This window comes from Lissotriton vulgaris, chromosome 2_1, assembly GCF_964263255.1.
Source record: "Lissotriton vulgaris chromosome 2_1, aLisVul1.2, whole genome shotgun sequence".
Lineage (NCBI taxonomy): Eukaryota > Metazoa > Chordata > Amphibia > Caudata > Salamandridae > Lissotriton > Lissotriton vulgaris.
In genome coordinates, this window is record NC_141687.1 from 590,131,603 (window position 1) to 590,149,420 (window position 17,818).

The 17,818-nt window shown below is 44.6% G+C and overlaps 1 protein-coding gene across 4 annotated transcripts in view; it reads right to left on the reverse strand.

Moving 5' to 3' along the window:
* Positions 1–245: 245 nt before the first annotated feature.
* LOC147730802 (4-galactosyl-N-acetylglucosaminide 3-alpha-L-fucosyltransferase FUT6-like) overlaps positions 246–17,818 on the reverse strand; it is a 256,677-nt gene continuing 239,104 nt past the window's right edge. For all 4 annotated transcript variants that reach the window (XM_086955628.1, XM_086955626.1, XM_086955629.1 and 1 more), the window contains one exon: positions 246–3,403. In XM_086955628.1, the coding sequence (XP_086811754.1) occupies positions 2,334–3,395 (1,062 nt within the window). In that variant the 5' untranslated portion in view covers positions 3,396–3,403 and the 3' untranslated portion in view covers positions 246–2,333. The remainder of the gene's footprint in view (positions 3,404–17,818) is intronic.

Consider the following 17,818-nt stretch of genomic DNA (forward strand, 5'->3'; position numbering starts at 1 on the left):
GCTAAAAACCGGAGTATGGATAATTGAAGGTAAGTAAACAATTTAATTAATAAAACGAATTTCATAGCGCGCCCTGCATCGCAAAATGTGATGCAGGGTGCGCTACGAAATTTGTTTTATTAATTAAATTGTTTACTTACCTTCAATTATCCATACTCCGGTTTTTAGCACCCCTCCCCCACCCTGCCCCTCCCTCACCCCGCCTCTCTGTCCCACCGAAACACCCTCCACGGGCTGCGGCTGTTCATAATAAAGGTGCATAGTTGGGTGCTTATATTCTTTCTGATATTAGCCTAAATTCAAATAGGTCGTTCTGATTTTCATGCATATTTTCTCTTTTTCCTCTTGCTTGACTCTGTCTCTGTGAGAAAATATTTTAGTATCTCAAATGTATTGCAATGGTATCCTGTGTCAGAGTTTCCCAAGAGTTTTACCAGAACCACTGGATACAAAATGTGTTAGACCAGGAACATCTTCCTGGGAAGCTGCCCTTTCAAACTTGTTCATGGGTTTTGTTAAAAAGTCTTTGTTTAAAGGTCCAACTCTACTGCATGATCTGATCATTTACAAAACCTGAAATTACTATTTTCCCTTCGATTGTGGCGTCTTTTTGTCTCATGACAATCACCCTGTATTTGTTTAGCATAATTCTAAGTGTTATATATATTCATGAATCTAATTATGAGTTTTTAGGTCAGTTGTCCAATTTTGGTCCTTATTGGATAATGGGAGTGGATCCTCTATATCTCACCCCTTGCAGCACGATTAAATGATTAATCAGTGGACCTAACATATGCCTCTGAAGTACAGTGCCAGGAATATTGAGAAAAAGAAAATGGGCCCTAGGCGCTACAGCAGTTGCATCTCCTGATGCCATGTAATGTTGCCTCTTCCGACACTCAGGTTCAAAAGAACCCTCACAAGGTGGTACTTACATATGTTTACTGTGTTCATTTTTTCCCCTCTTCATGCTCGTCAATTTCTATCAGAGCTCAAAGTTGCAATGTGGTTGTAGAAATGCCTTCTTTGGCAATGCGCTTCAGTTGTACAGCTTTCCTCTCAAACGGCCACAGGCATCTGAAATGATTTGTCCTCAGCCGTTAGTCGATGGGGTTCAAAGTGGCAGTAGACTCACAATTACCAGCACGTTCGGAAACACGCACTTCTCCGAGGCTCAATAATTACCTCTGACTCAAAGTTTAAAGATACACACCTCAGGTTTCTTCACACACCACTAACGATTCAGCACACATGCCAGGCACTGTCTTAATGGTATAATCCTCCCGTGACCTGCACCCTTAAAAACTACGCACTTAAGCCTCATGCCCCTAAGCCTACCAACACAGGTAGTAAATAAAAAAAAAACAGTACCTTTTGTTGGAGTTAGTGCCAATTAGAGCCATTCAGTATGTGCAGTTCAGTAGACCACTCTCTGCAGGCTGTGTGATGGGAAGGGACACTGGTGGAGCTCAAGGTGTCTACTTTTCAATTCATGCGTCTCATGTTTTCCTTTTAAGGCTTCACTCACTTTGTTTTTGCAGTAGACTTTCTGTATTGTATCCTTTTTCATGTAGATTTGTTCTCCAGTCATCGCTGGTGTTATAAGTAAAGATAGATCCTTTGTAGGTTAATTGATGTATGTTTATTTAAGGAGATACCACTTAGTTACAGCTTACGGGTTTGAGGTAACCCTCCACCACCAGCAGCGCGCTTGCTGTTCAGCCCACTTTCACCAACTGACATTCACACCAACAAGGCACTCTCCAGCATTACTTGAACTCACACACACACTGGCTGAGCAGCAGGGAACTGGAAACTATGGAGAGGATGCATAGCAACTATGACAAGTCATAACACATTTGAAGTCAGGTTGAGTGGGTATTTAGACATAATGTTAATATAGAAATTGATTTTCTGAGAGACTGAGGCTTTCATCGTCTGATGCCTGAAAATGCATTCCTGATCTACAGCTCTACAGCTACCTCATGAATTTGTTATCCCTACTTTGCACTTACAGATTTAGACCTTTCTGCAGAGTCTCCCTTCACCTATGAAACCACCTGGCCAAACCGCGCGATATAGTTGGCAATTTGACTAGAGCTAGAGCCTGTCTATGGGTCCTGATGAGGGAGATTTGATGACAGATCATCTCCAGGTCATAATAGTAGAGAACAAGGTTAGTAGAGGACGTTGGTGGCTGTCTCGAACATATTTATTAATTATATGTAACTTATTTTTGAGTTAGTCAAATGTTTCAAGTGCTCTGCGCTCATAGTAATTGGCCCCATTCTCTACTTGTGCCAGAATCCTTCTCAATTCTACTATGTGACTGTTCATTTGTACCACTTTGCCACACTGCGGATGGTCTTGTAGTTTGGGTTCTGTGCCAGGTGTCGACAGGCTTTGCAGTAATGAGTGCTCCAGTTAGTTTCACCCACAACACGAAGCCAGCGTCGCCATTCAAAATATTGCTGGTACTTCTCATCATTGGAGTCCAACAGTTTCAGGTAATCTGCCATTTCCTTGACAGTAGGAAAATCGTCCACATGGATGAAAGCTTCCGCGGGAAGAAAGCGTTCATAGTTCTCGCGGGTGGTGCCAAGGACGATGGGCACTGTTCCTGAGAGAAGAGCATTACTCCAAAGTTTCTCTGTGATGTAGTCTTCGTGCTGCGAGTTTTCGAAGGACAGGTAGAACTTGTACTGCGAAACAGTTGAGTATTTCTTGTCCCTAGGCAGAGGGATATGCCCCCGCCCAAAGACATCTACAGTGATGTGTTTCTGCAGCTCCTGAAAATACTGCACACGCTTGGACGATGGGTTCCAATTACTGACCATCCAGGACACCAGTTTTAACTTGGGTGGGATGGTGAAGTTCTGAAGCTCTTTCATTGTTTCTACCCAACCATAGGGAGTGAAAATATCAGAGTCTCGTCTGTAGGACATAGTGATATTAATGAGGTTATTCATCAGATCCAGACTGAGGCTCTGGCTGGGTGACTCCAGGTTGAACCAAAGCCAGCGCTGATTGGGAGGCCTTGGATCCTGGGGCAGCTGCTTGATAGAATTGCACACATCTCTGTGATGGAAAACCACAGCATCTGCCTGCCCGTACCAGCTCCTGTTTGCTGTCAGGTAACAGCCTGAGATTCCATACAGCGCCTCACAATTGTCCAGGTCAAAGTGGCCCCCAAAAGGCAAGGTCCAGAGGAGGATGACCACCTTGTTTTTGGCTTCATCGCTAAGCTCAGGTGTTTTTGCTGGACATATGACGATGCTGGTGTCGTCGTAGATTCGAACATAGCTGAATATACAAAAGCCAACCAAGAACTGTATGAAGAAGAGGAAGAATATATGTCTGGTCGAAGCCAGATGCGACAGTATCTTGTACTCCATGCCAGTGCCTAGAGAGGAGGAAGACGAAGGAGATTAGTCACTGAATAGTAATATTAATAAACAGCAACAAAGGGAAGAAGCATTGATGGCCCTAGAGAATGACAGAACATGGGGAAGACATTAGTACAGGCATTGAAGGGAGTCGACAATGACAGCACTCCTAGGCAGGGACATTTCAACACATGAGCCAACTGATGTTTTGCAGAGGCACAGCTTTTTAAGGTCTCCCTGTGACTGTGCACATCTCAGGCCATATATGAACATGCTGAAGTTCACCAACTTTCTGTGACCAATAATATGTCTACAGTGACAAATGACACAGTTTTGGAGACAGGTCATGAGCCCTGCACACTGACGTTAGCCTTTAGAGCATGTACCCCCACTTCTTCGTTTTGGTTCTCACATCCAACAGACTCTACAGATAACTATTCCCTGAACTAGTAATGGGACTTGTATCAGTTGAGAGGAGAAAGATGGGAAGAATAAAGGGAGATAGAGGAGCCCCAAGATACAACTCAACTTAAAAGGCTGCCTGTTAGTAATGAGATTCACAGAAAAAAGATCAAGGAAACCAGGAGGACTGGCATGCATCTTATGTAGTTATGTATATGTTTGTGTATGGTAGCTCACATCTGCCCTCTGCAGAGACTGTGAGTGTGAACTACGGAGATCTTCCTGTGTCAACACAGTGGTATTGAATGGATGTTAAATTCCTCTTTGTCAGTGTTGTATGGTGGATGTCATTAGCTAGTACCTTCCATTCTGCTTGCTCTGAAAGGGAATTACTCATTGTATGTACTGTGTAAGTGAGAAGCTGATGGCGTCTTCTGTGTGTCCTGTAGAAGTAAATGGATGATGTGGCTTCTTCTTTGTCTCTGGTGGCTAAGAATGAGTGGTAGAGCTACTTCTGTGCATGCAGTGGATGTAAATGATGCTTGACTGACTCCTGTGCACAGCAATTGTGAATGGTCAACCTTATCCCATGCGTGCACTATAGACATGAATGGCTACTGGCTTCCTCCATCTGACATGTTACAGGTCAGAAGGAGATCTAGGTACGACCTGCGGCTGGTCTTGCTGTTACCTTTATGCTCCAAATAGAGTACAATATCCAGTGTCAAAGCAATCCTAGCACAAAAGATGAGGAGTCGCCTTAATTCACCAATCATTCATTATTTGTCTGAAAACAATCCCACTCCTTACAAAATAATGGGTGTCGAACAGAATCCAAACCCTGGTCACAATCAATATTTATAGACCATCTAATGTTTGGACTTCTTCCATCAAAGAGTTGGTTTCTCTCATCTATAAAGTGGTCCTGCCCAAATATATCAAGTGGCTTGAGGAGCCCTCTATTCACAAGGCAGAGATTTCCTCAATGCATTAGACTGCCTTTGATTCCATGAATACAACGGAGGCTGAAGATATTACAAACAAAAGTTGCTCAATTGAATATTCTGCTGAAATAGTAGGGCTTCCGATACTACACCTCAAGTGGGGCTTGACCAGCACTTTCACTCATTCTCATTGGTCGACATTTACCCCAATACTTGACTAAAACCTATTTAAGTCTGAGAAATAGTGTAACAAAAGGTTTCATATCTTCACAAAACTGGACCTACTTACTCTCACCTTAATTTCCCCAAGCAAGCAAAATCTTTAGAACTAGTATAGGGTGAAATATTTTTATGACAAGCATTGGCATAGCCAATGGGCTTCATCACGTGGGGAAGGAAGATGGCGGGTTGATTTCGCCGCTGTAAACTTGTGACCCCAGCTGCTCCCGCTTCTATCCCTGCTCCCGCTATCGCTGACTCTAGTTTTCTGGTTTTCCCGCTATTGCTGGCCTGGAAGACTTTAAGGTGAAAGTACAGATGATAAGTGCTGCCTTTTGACCGCTGCGACTTTGCCGTTCTATTGTCTGACTCGTGGGTGTATTGCAGCAGAATCTGAATTGTGGCCAAAGTTCTTGGAACGCTTACTCCCTCGGTTTTTCCGGATTGCAGTGTCTGCCTCACCTGAGGAAGATTATGACTCCACAGCACAGCCAGTTACAGCGCCTGTCAATGCTTCACCGGTACGAGAAAGCAGGGGCACGGAAATTAACAAGCCTACCGGTTTGCGTGTCATCAATGATGTGCGAGGGGAATCCTCTTGCATGGAGACCTGTTCTCAAACTGCTACAATCAGGCAAGGTGGCTGATATCATACAGTCCTGTGCAGCCCCTTCTATGGAGTAATCTATGGCAGCAGCTTTGCTGGAGGCAGTGGGGACAGAACAGGAGAGAGAACAGGAGACAGATCAAGATACTTTTGTAACCTGCTCTCCTTCTACCAAACTGAATGCTAGTTTGACGACTTCAGCAATGATACAAGGTAATGACTCAATAACAAAAATTAATGTTGGATACAACCTATCTGCTTCTGAATGCTTGTCTGATGAGAACCTGCAGAAATCTGTATCGCATGACACTGTAGCGGAGCTATATACAATTGCAACTGTAGCCCAATCAAGCTTATTAAATACCGGCATGATACTTGTAATAGGCTAACTATGAACCTTAAGGAGCTGGCTGACGCACACTCTGCTACAGAGCAGATAGAGTTTCATAATACAATAATAATTTTTTTACCAGATAATGAAACAAATAGAGGTCATGAAGCTAGGGATGGTCAGGAGACACACAGTGATTATGGGGAAGCAGATTTCAACGAAACAATAACGCACGCAGGTGAGCCTTGTCATATATCTACACCAAACTCAGAACAGGATACTGACTCAGCAATAACTTCCTCTGTGAATGCAGTTTCGGTCTCTGCTCACTCCCCTAACTACTTCCCTGCCTCTGCCGCTACATATGACCCAGCTTCTAAAGGTAGAAATCTTTCATCTGATATGCAGGGTACTGCCGACATAAAATTGAGACAACTTGAGGCTGATAGCAGCCATAAAAAAGGGGCAAAACCGAAGAAGAAGCAGAAGGCTAAAGAACAGGCTATGCTGCACTCTGTTGCGTTAAAATCAATAGCAACTGATGGATGCACTAACAGAATTAGCCCCCTTAGAAAATGGGTTACTGCTAAAGGGGATGTAAAAGCTATGATCTCAAGGCTTTCTGGATCTTCTCCCAACAATGAAATGCAAATGCAAGAATCAACGGGTTTGGGACCAGGATCATGCTTGGGCCCTGGTCCTGGTGCTCATGCTGGTGTAGTTCCGTAGTTTGAGGGTCTGAGGTTTGGTGGTTCCGAACCCGTTCAATAAAGGTCGTCGGAAATAGACAATATTGGTGTCAGCGGACCGCAAATCCCGAGTGTGGTGTGTACGAGTGTTTTCGTCTTAATCGATCAAAGAGATCACTACGTATTCAGGGATTTTGTTTGAACCCTCCGGTTCCATTTTGAAGACGGCAGCCATTTTGTGTGGTTGCCCTCACATAAGCCGATGACTGCGACCGAGCGAGTCCTTGGGACACGTACACCTTAGCTGACTCCTGAATGACCTGGCTGAACTGACTCCCTTGCCCGAGGCTGACCTCGCTGAGCCAGTTCCTTGTTAGGCATCTGGTCAGATAAACATCAAAGAGCAGGACATTGCCGAATTTACAGTACACTGCACCCACCCTTCTATCTTGCTTCCAATCTGTTTCTGCTCCTTCCTTTACGACATAATCACTGATTTGGGTTAAGGTTTTATGATGGCCTGATCGAACAGGAAAGTTGGAATTTGCTTGGTCATTTCTGGTGGTCTGGACAACGGAAAATGGGATTGTCGTCATGCGCTACTTTTGAAATGTCACATTGTCATTGGTCAGTTTGTGTGTAACCGATGCTACTTTGCAATGTGATTTTTGGCATAAAAGACCATGCTCCACTCATTGAAATTGTGCAGTCTCTAGCGAACCACCCGTGTTGTGCTTCGTAGATCTCTGTTCCTGGTTGGAGCCAATAAACATTGGTCTTTGACTTCATCGAGAAGTGTCCCGTGTCTCTGTTTGCAGAAGCAGGGGAATCCGAAGACTTCAAGCGTTTTCCCTGGCGCTGCTGGGTTCTAAAACCCGGTTCTTCAGTTGGCGCCCAACGTTGGGCGACTTCAGCGGTACCGGTCCAAGCCCGAAGATCGTGGAGAGCTTTGTGTGGAAATTCTGGAGGAAGGCCTGCCACTTCATCGACCCCTGTATGTTGTCGTGGTCCGAAAGTCTTTGCTGCGAGGTTCCCCGCCTTCCGACAGCTACGAAGGACTGCTGCCCTGAGTGTCGCCCTGTCTTGGAGACATAGACGATTTGTAGAGTGAAACGATAGACAGGTCTTCTGGTGACGCCATCGACATTTCAGTTAAGTATGAGTGGAGCGTCTCCCAGTCCTTAGTTTGTTTAGTATCCCTTCGTGGATCGCTTTGATTTGGTACCTGCAGGCCCCAAAGCCAAGGGACTCGTGTATTCACGAGGCTATCATTTTGAGATTTCCCTTGAAGTTTGAAGCTAGGCTAGTGAGCGAAGATGCCTGGTCTTAGCATACTTGGAAAGATATTTGGTTGTGGTTGTTCTAGGGATTCCCGGTTAGAGGATTCGTGTCCGGTTCCTCCGATTGGAACTCCGACCTATGAGCTTTACGTGAAGCATGGAGTGGGCCCTATTGGTTATAATGACATCTGGATAAAATATACGAAGAAAGACGGTGTCTTACGTGGCCCCATTACGGTAGCTTTGAAACAGAGATTTTAGACAATCTCGAAGTTAAACTGTTTAAAAAGAAAGCCCGGCCGGCAATGTTTGATTCTTTCCGCATATGGCGCAAAGAAGCCAAACAGAAAGAAATTAAATTGGCGAAGAAGAATAAATGAGAACGAGGTTTGTCAATGGTGCAAGCTGCTATAGCATATAGGGATAATGAGGAAGAGCAAGAGAGCGAACAGATGCTTAGGGTTAGGAAGTTAGCGGTAGATAAGTGCTACCCAGCTTTGCCACCTAAAGAGCAGGAAGAAAAGAAAGATCTTGCGAAAGATCCTTTAATGTCGCATCTATTGAGTTCGCCTCCCCCTTATGCACAGAATGCTACGGCACCACCACCACTAGTTGTAGTTGCGCAACCTCCGGTTTCTTTGCCACCTGCGATTCCTCTACAGCCAGCTCCTTTGCCGTTGGTTGCTATTCATTTGGCGCAGCCTCCTCAGGGGCCGCCAACTTTGCCTCCCCCTTCGTCTGCTACTCCTACGCCTATCTATAATACTCCTTCTGTTCCGACTTTGGATTCTTCTACCATTGTTCCGTCTTCTCTTCTTCTTTCACCTTCTCATTCTACTAGACAGAGAATGACTGCTGCAGTTTCTAGCTTCTTTTCTCCTTTATTGAGACCATTGGGTATGTCTCCTGTTGTCGAGCGTAGACAATCACGTAGTCAGTTGCCTGATGCCAATGAGCGTACTGTTTTGGATCACATGGCGCGTAAATGGGTTACGTACGCTACACAGTATGACTTTGAGGGTGTTATGGATGTTTTCCTTCAATGGAAAGCACCAAAGCAACGGTACGTCTTTGAGATGATGTGTGTGTTCCTTCATGAACAATGGGTTGAAGAAGTAGGTAAAGCTCCTTCTGAGTTGTACCGTATACGTTCCGAATTTGCGAAAGGGACCGTTGATGATGATGATGAATTGGCTTTTATAAAGCGCTACTTACACTCCATGGAGCATCTTGGCGCTAGAAACATCACGTGTCATAGGTGAGAAAGGAGGGAGAGTTGTCCGAAAACATAAAGGAAAAGTGGAGAAGTACTTAATACAGAGAGGGTGAGTGATATTAAATTAAATTAACGCTAGACATAGTGTGTCAGTGGCCTTAAAAATCCAAGTTTTAAGGGCTTTTCGGAACAGATTCTCTGAATGAATCAGACGCATCTGGGGTGGGAGCTTGTTCCAGGCTCTAGCTCCTAGCACTCCGATGGATTTTCCACCTTTTGTGGTTAGTCTGAATTTGGGGACAGCTAATAGGTTTAGGTTGGATGATCTGAGTGACCTGGAGGGAGTGTATCTTCCAAACCTTTGGGATAGGTATGAGGGGCCCGACTGGTGGTACGCTCTGAAAGTGATGAGTAGGATTTTAAATAAAACTCTCTTATGAATGGGTAACCAGTGCAGGGTTTTGAGTGCCATGGATGCAGATGATTTCCTAGGTAGTCTTAGCACTAAGCGGGCAGCAGCATTCTGAACCATCTGCAATTTGTGTAAGACAGCGTTGTTGGAACCTGCATACATGCTGTTGCAGTAATCTAGCCGCGATGTAATGAGGGCTACTGCTACCGTTTTTCTGGCTGTCAAGGGGAGGAGGTCAAAGAACCTTCTGAGGCCTCTAATAATGTTGAAACAGGACCCTGCCACAGTCCCTGCTTGTTTTTTGAAGGATAGGGCTTCATCAAAACTTATCCCGAGGTTTCGGGCTGACGTGATGGTATTAGGTGGAACTTCGGCGTCTTGGGGCCACCAGTTGTTAGGGGAAAAGAGGTTATTCTGACCAAAAGGGAGGATCTCAGTCTTGCCTGAATTGCAAGCGTTGTGGGTCCTCATGATGTTGAGAGAGCACTCACGACCTTATTGTCATTTCATAGTGACACTCCTTCTGAGCGACTGTTTGAGCCGATTCGTCAGTTAGGAGAGCAGCGCGTCAATATCCGATGCGTGAGGTTCCTCCAGTTTGGAGACCTGCTGATGCAAATGCTGTTCCACCTGTTGTTGCACATTTTCAGCGTGTCTGGGTACATGTTATTTGGAAGCATGTTGAAGTTTTGGCTATTAAACAGTCTTTACCTGATCCGCGCAAAAATCCGGCGGGATATTATAAAGAGTTGACTCAGACTGTGGGTTCATGTATCATGAATTTAGCGGATATAGATATGTTGTTTTGGAATGTTGTTCCACAGCCTATTTGGGGTAAGATTCGTCACACGGATCATGCACATGAATTGGGCGATACATGGAATAACCTTAGTGCTGCGAATGATAGACAAGTAGGCGGTGCTAAGCCTGAGGATATAATTACTGACCTTCCTGGTAGGATTATTAATTATATGAAGACTTTGATACCTGAAGTGCGTGTCAATTGGGACAAGTTGTCTGCGTGTAAGCAGAAGAAAGATGAAACGGTGTCTGACTTTTTCACGCGGTTTGAAGAGACTTTTGTAGACCACAGTGGTCAGGATATGGTTATTGAGGGTGGCCAGAGATTGTTCGTTGACAAATTCGTACATAATTTGCTTCCTGAATTGTGCAATAAGTTGAAAGATTCTGAGAGTGCTTGGGCTGTTTCCACGTCAGCGCAGATTTTAACTATGGCCCAGTACTATGAAAATAGGCACAAAGATGAGGTAGAGAAAGCGGATAAGAAGACTAAGGAATTGAACACTAAAGTTCTTCTACAACAAGCTTATCCACCCCGTACTAATAATCCACACGATTATCAGCAGAATCAGCAATATTCGAGAAACTCACAAAGTAACGAGTCTTCTCAACAACGTTTTCTTTATGGGCCTAATCAGCGTGCGTATTGCAAAGAAGAGGGCCATTTCAAGAGTAGTTGTCTGGTTTTGTTACAGCTCACGAATAGTGCTTCTGGTGTGAGAGGACGAGGTGCTCAACAAGTGCGTAGAGGTCGCAGACAAAATGTGCGTTCTTTGCCTCCACAGAACTCAATGAATAGTTTTGATCAGCAGAATGGTTCATTTGGTAGGACAGTTCAGTACTATACGGACGATTAATACTTCGAAGGTGAGGAAGTGGATGGTAATGATTGCTAGGACAGCCATAGACAAAGAGAGGGAGTTGTTTCAGTTCCAGTAGATCAGAGTGGACCTTATGTTGAAGTGATTGCATCAGGTGTGTCAGAGCCTTTTCTGTTAGATACTAGTGCTATGAAGAGTTCTATTATGCACTCTAAACTCCCTGGCGCACCTTTGTCTGGCTTTGAAAATGTTTCTGTAGGTTTTTCTGGCGCCCCGGTTACGAATCCGATTTCTACTCTGTTGCCTCTTTCTGTTGGACCTCGTAGATTTGAAGCACCCCTCATTTTGACTACAGGTTGTAGTGAGAACTTATTGGGATTGGATTTGTTGAAGAGATTGTATGCGACGTTGTATTGTTCTCCGTCAGAAGTACATCTCACGTTGGGTGAGAGAGTGATTTCTCCGATGTATATATTTAAAGATGGACTTCCACCGGAATTGTCTTCTTTACCCGATTCATTGTGGGCTACTGGTCCGAAGGATGTAGGCCTCTTGGAGATTCCACCATATGTTGTGACACTGAAGGCGAATGCTAAGTTACCTCGTATTCCACAGTACCATATCTCGAGTGATGGTGAGCGAGCACTTTTAGCGATCATCTACGATTTGATCGAAAAGAGTGTGATTGAGGAAACGAGAGGTAATGTGTGGAATAGTCCTGTTTTGCCTGTTTTGAAGAGAACTGATTCTTCACAGCCTCCTGTATATAGGTTCGTGATCGATCTTCGCGAGGTGAACAAGATCGTTATTCCGCAATTTCCTGTTGTACCTGATATCACAGCTTTGTTCACTTTAATCCCGGCTACAGCCACATGGTTTTCGGTGATTGACTTGAAGAATGCTTTCTTCAGCATCCCGATTGCTATGGAGAGTAGGGATATCTTTAGATTCTCTTTAGGAAGACGAAGTTTCCGCTTTAAGCGCGCTCCTCAAGGCTATTGCGAGAGTCCATCAATCTATAGCCAAGCTTTGAAAACGCAACTTGATCTGTTGGTTTTACCAGATGGTGCTGCCCTTATTCAATATGTTGACGATTTGCTAGTTGCTGCTGACAAAGAAGAGATTTGTAGAGAGGCTACTTTGCTGTTGTTATGCCACTTGTCTGATTTTCATCACAAAGTTTCTCTCTTCAAGTTGCAATATTGTCGACAAGAAGTAACCTACTTAGGTCACCTCTTATCGAAGGAGGGAAGGAAACTGACCCCAGAAAGAATTCAAGCTATTGCGAAAATGAATGTTCCTACGACACAGAGAGAAGTGCGTGCGTTCTTGGGTATTACGTCGTACTGTAGACAGTGGATCCCTAATTTTTCTTTGTTAGCAAAGCCTTCGATAGCTCTTACTGTTAAGGATACTCCAAATCCTATTCCTTGGACTGACGAATGTCAGAAGAGCTTTTCCGAATTACGCAACACGTCGTGTTTGGCTCCTGTGTTGTGTACCCCTGACTACAGTAAGCCTTTCACATTGTATGTCCATGAGAGAGAGGGATGTGCATTGTCAGTTTTGACTCAACAGTTCGGTGATAAGCAACGTCCATGTGCTTATTTTTCGTCGACTTTAGATCCGGTAGCCAGAGCGTTTCCGAATTATTTGAGAGCTACAGCAGCAGCGGCTGTTTCAATTCAACAGTCTGCTGGCTTGGTTATGGACAATACATTGATTGTAATAGTTCCACATGCAGTGGATACCTTGTTGAATCATACCAAGACACAGCACTTGACGAGTGCTCGGTTGTCGGGTTACGAATTGACCTTGTTAGCGAGTCATGTGCATATTAAACGATGCAACACGTTGAATCCAGCCACGTTGTTGCCGATTTCAACTGAGACAGATAACGTTGAAGAACAGCATGATTGTTTTCTTCGAACTGAGGAAGAAATGAAAGGGAGGATAGACCTTAGGGATACTCCTTTTCCAGAGTGTGATGGTACTTTGTGGGTTGATGGTTCGTGCTTTAAGCTGCTGAATGATGATACGACTGTGGCATTTGCTGTTACAACTTTGCATACGATTGTTGAAACTGCACGTATCCCACACAATTCAGCGCAAGCAGCAGAGTTGATTGCATTAACGAGAGCATGTGTGTTGGCAAAAGGACAGCGAGTGAATGTGTACACTGACAGTCAGTATGCGTTTGGTGTGGCTCACAGTTTTGGACGTTTGTGGCTTGCGTGGGTTTTTGACTTCGCATGGGACGAAGATCCCGCATGGGCAGTTGGTTAATGAACTTCTTGAATCACTTACTTTGCCATTACAAGTAGCAATTGTGAAATGCAGTGCCCAAAAGAAAGTTACGGATGATGTTGGTCGCGGAAATGCGTTTGCGGACGAAGTTGCGAAAGAAACTGCGAGAAACGTGATGAGCCGAATGTATGTTGCAGGTCCGGCGAGATGGGTTCCAGAGAAAAGTATGTGTGAAGATACGATTGAGAGTGTGAAATCCATCCAAGCTGAAGCTACAGAGAAAGAGTTGAATGAATGGAGAGAAAGTAAGGGTAGATTGGATTCGAATGGTTGTTGGACTGATTGGTCTGAGCATCAAAGATGGTTGTTGCCCGACGCGTATGTGCTTCCAGTTGTTACGATGGCTCATGGGATGGCACATATTAGCGTGAAAGGGATTTGCAAGTTGTTGGCTCCGGTTTGGCAGAATGTGGGAATCCCCAAATGTGCAGAGAATTTGGTTAAGAACTGTATGGTGTGTTTGATGTACAATCCCCTTAAGGGAACTCCAAAACCAGCTGGTCATTTTGCTCCTCCTACGTATCCGTTCGAGGCTTTGCACCTAGATTTCATCCACATGGAGAGGTGCAACAACCTGAAATATGGTTTGGTGGATGTTTGCTCCTTTTCTAGATGGGTGGAAGCTTACCCTTTGAAGGACAATACTGCCTTATCCACAGCGAAAGCCCTAATCAAAGAGTTTTTCCCTAGGTTTGGTTTGCCGAGAATGATCTGGAGTGACAATGGGAGTGAATTTGTGGGTCAAGTGATGAAGAGAGTGTGTGAGGGATTAGGTATCCGGCAGAAGTTCCACGCTGCAAATCACCCCCAATCAGCTGGTTTAGTCGAGTGCTATAATGGCACTTTAAAATTGAAATTGGCCAAGATTCAAGCGAGCTCTGGTTTGCAATGGCCAGATGCTTTACCTTTAGCACTTTTGTCCACAAGAATGACTGTGCATTCACAAATGGGTTTGAGTCCGTATGAGGTTGTGTTTGGTCGCCGGGCGAATATTTGGGGCGTGCCAAGACCAACTTGTTACTTGATTATTTGTACGTACTGACAGCTAAACTGCGTGTCTTACACCAACAGGTTCACGATAGTCTGCCACAGGCTTCTGAAGATCCAGGTCACACCATTGAACCCGGTGATTGGATTTTCGTGAAGAACTTTCAGCGGAGCAAGAACGAACAGCCCCGCTGGACAGGACCGCACCTGGTCCTCCTGTCTACACGTTCTGCAGTTCGAGTGCAAGGCAAGAAAAACTGGATCCACGACGTACACTGCAAACGGGCTCCATTGCCCTTACCGAATGACCGGTGGGTCCAGAAAGGACTTCCAGGCTCTGAAACAGAAACTGTGCCACGATTTTTGCCATTCAGCAATGCCCGTTTGATTGGAACGACCACTGAGACAGAAAGTGACGATCTTTTGCAAGAAGCTGTGCCTCCTTTGAATCGATTGAACACTACTGAGCCTGAACTCTTGTTTAAGGAACAGACATTGCCTGGGAAAGATCGTTATAATTTGCGACCAAGAGTCGTGGGATTAATAAAAAATAAATGAAGTTTTTATGATTTTTCTGTTTACAGGGTAACTCTCCTCTGAGGAACTACTTATTTTTGTTTTTCGAACCGCCATCCGGGTTCAGCTGTAGGGTTGTGGTAGACAAGTCTTTGGAGTGCAAGCCCGAGACACTAGGTCTACAGTTCTGGCTGGCCTAAGGGAGTTGCCCTGGGTTGACAGAGGCATTCCTTAGCATAGAACACCCGACCACCGCGAGCAGCATATTTAGTGAGGATGGATTTCTTAGAGTTGGAGAGACCTGTAGAGACAACGAGTTTTAAAAATAAGATACACAAACTGATAATACGGAAAAGATTTTTAATATTGTGTTTATTTATGCTATTGAGTTTAATGATATTTTTATTTGGTCATGTGACATTCTCTTTTGAAGTGACGTTTATTCCCACTGTGCAACCTACACCTACACCTACTATTTCTTCACATTCTTTTCACCCTTTGCTTGAACATGAAGTAGTTAGAAGACTGGAATTTGCCAATAATTCCTTTATTTAACTTTTGCACCAACACCAGTTAGTTATGAACACAACGAATTGTTGGATTTGTGGCCTAATGCCCCATAGGACCGGTAAAGGTATTCCTTACTTGGTTTTGCCTTTCAGCTATAATGGTTCTATTTGGGCATACAGAAGGATGTTCATTTACGCTCATAGTGTCTATCCCCAACGTCCAGTGAAAGATAATCCAAAGAATAGTGCTCTGGTCAAGGGTATAGTCGATATGATTAGGGGAATTAGTTCGTATGAGACCATTCCGAGAGATGAGACACAAGCATACATTGGTTGGAACGTTACTGGATATGGAGTTAGTCTGAGTGTTAACCAGCGAGCGAAAAGTGCTCCACCGATTTGGATAGTGCCCTATTAGGGTCGCTATTGTCTGCAGGGTAATGGCAAGAATCCGAGAGCTCAGCTAGGGAAGAGTGTCTGTACTGACACCTATGTATTTACGTCTCAGACTTCCCCAGCATTTCTAGCCGCCAAGGGTACTTATTTTGTTTGCTATGACAAAGCGTATACATGGTTGCCCCCTGACTTTTCGGGCACATGTTTTGTTTCTTTCCTGTTGCCCCCCACTTTTACAGCTGCGGCAGATTACCATAAGACAAGAGTTGCTAGAGGTGTCTTCAGTCAGGAGGATACTGCAGGGCAAGAGTTGGGAGATTTCTTTAAGGGTTTTCTGACGTTCTGGGGACCGATGGCTAACAGCAGGATCATTCGCCAGTTGACGAGAGTGGTTGAGTCCACCATAGTCGAAACTGCCGGTGCCCATAGTAACTTGACTGCTGAGCTCCAGTCGGATAGACTTATGACACTTCAGAATAGAGTTGCTCTTGACGTCATACTTGCAGACCGAGGTGGAGTATGTAAACTGATTCAATCGAGCTGCTGTGTTTTCATTCCAGACAACGCTCCGTCAGTCTTCCAGGCCATTTCCAAGCTACATAAGATCTCCGATTCTGTCCATATAGACAAAGAAGATTGGTCGTTGATGGGATGGTTTTGGGGATTGATATCCACTTGGGGATGGAAAATTCTGATAGTCATTGGGATGATCTTAGCTATCCTTTTCATGTTCTGTCTCTGTGTACAGTGTGCTCCTGCTATTTGTGCCCTTTGTGCTACTTCGTGTGCAAGGAGACCTGTCCAGAGACAGGTACTAAGTACTAGGATGATGCTACAGCAACATATCTATGATCTGATGAAAATAGACCTAGATTCAGATTGACATGGGTGTGGGTTTGTTGCCTATGTAAGGGAAAAAGGAGGGGCTGTAGTTCCATAGTTTGAGGGTCTGAGGTTTGGTGGTTCCGGACCCGTTCAATAAAGGTCGTCAGAAATATACGATATTGGTGTCAGCGGACCGCAAATCCCGAGTGCGGTGTGTACGAGTGTTTTCGTCTTAATCGATCAAAGAGAACACTACGTATTCAGGGATTTCGTTTGAACTCTCGGGTTCCATTTTGTGGATGGCAGCCATTTTGTGTGGTTGCCCTCACATAGGCCGATGACTGCGGCCGAGCGAGTCCTTGGGACACGTACACCTTAGCTGACTCCTGAATGACCTGGCCGAACTGACTTCTTTGTCCGAGGCTGATCTCACTGAGCCAGTTCCTTGTTAGGCAGCTGGTCAGATAAAGATCAAGGAGCAGGACATTGCCGAATTTACGGTACACTGCACCCACACTTCTATCTTGCTTCCAATCTGTTTCTGCTCCTTCCTTTACGACATAATCACTAATTTGGGTTAAGGTTTTATGATGGGTTTGTCCGGCCTGATCGAACAGGAAAGTTGGAATTCACTTGGTCATTTCTGGTGGGCTGGACAATGGAAAATGAGATTGTCGTCATGCGCTACTTTTGAAATGTCATATTGTCATTGGTCAGTTTGTGTGTAACCGATGCTACTTTGGAATGTGATTTTTGGCATAAAAGACCATGCTCCGCTCATTGAAATTGTGCAGTCTCCAGCGAACCACCTGTGTTGTGCTTCGTAGATCTCTGCTCCTGCTTGCAGCCAATAAACTTTGGTCTTTGACGTCATCGAGAAGTGTCCCGTGTCTCTGTTTGCCGAGGCAGGGGAATCCGAAGACTTCGAGAGTTTTCCCTGGAGCTGCTGGGTTCTAAAACCCGGTTCTTCACTGGTGAAACGTACCCTACTGGCAATAAGAAAGGTACTGGATGGGACTTATCTTCTTCAACTATCACTGCCCTCACTTCTACCAGTTCTACAAATGCATGCGATCAAAGGCACGATATTAAAGACAACCCTACTATATCCGCTATTTTTTAATTACTTCACAATCAGAGAACGGAGATGTTAAATAGCTTTAGTCAAGC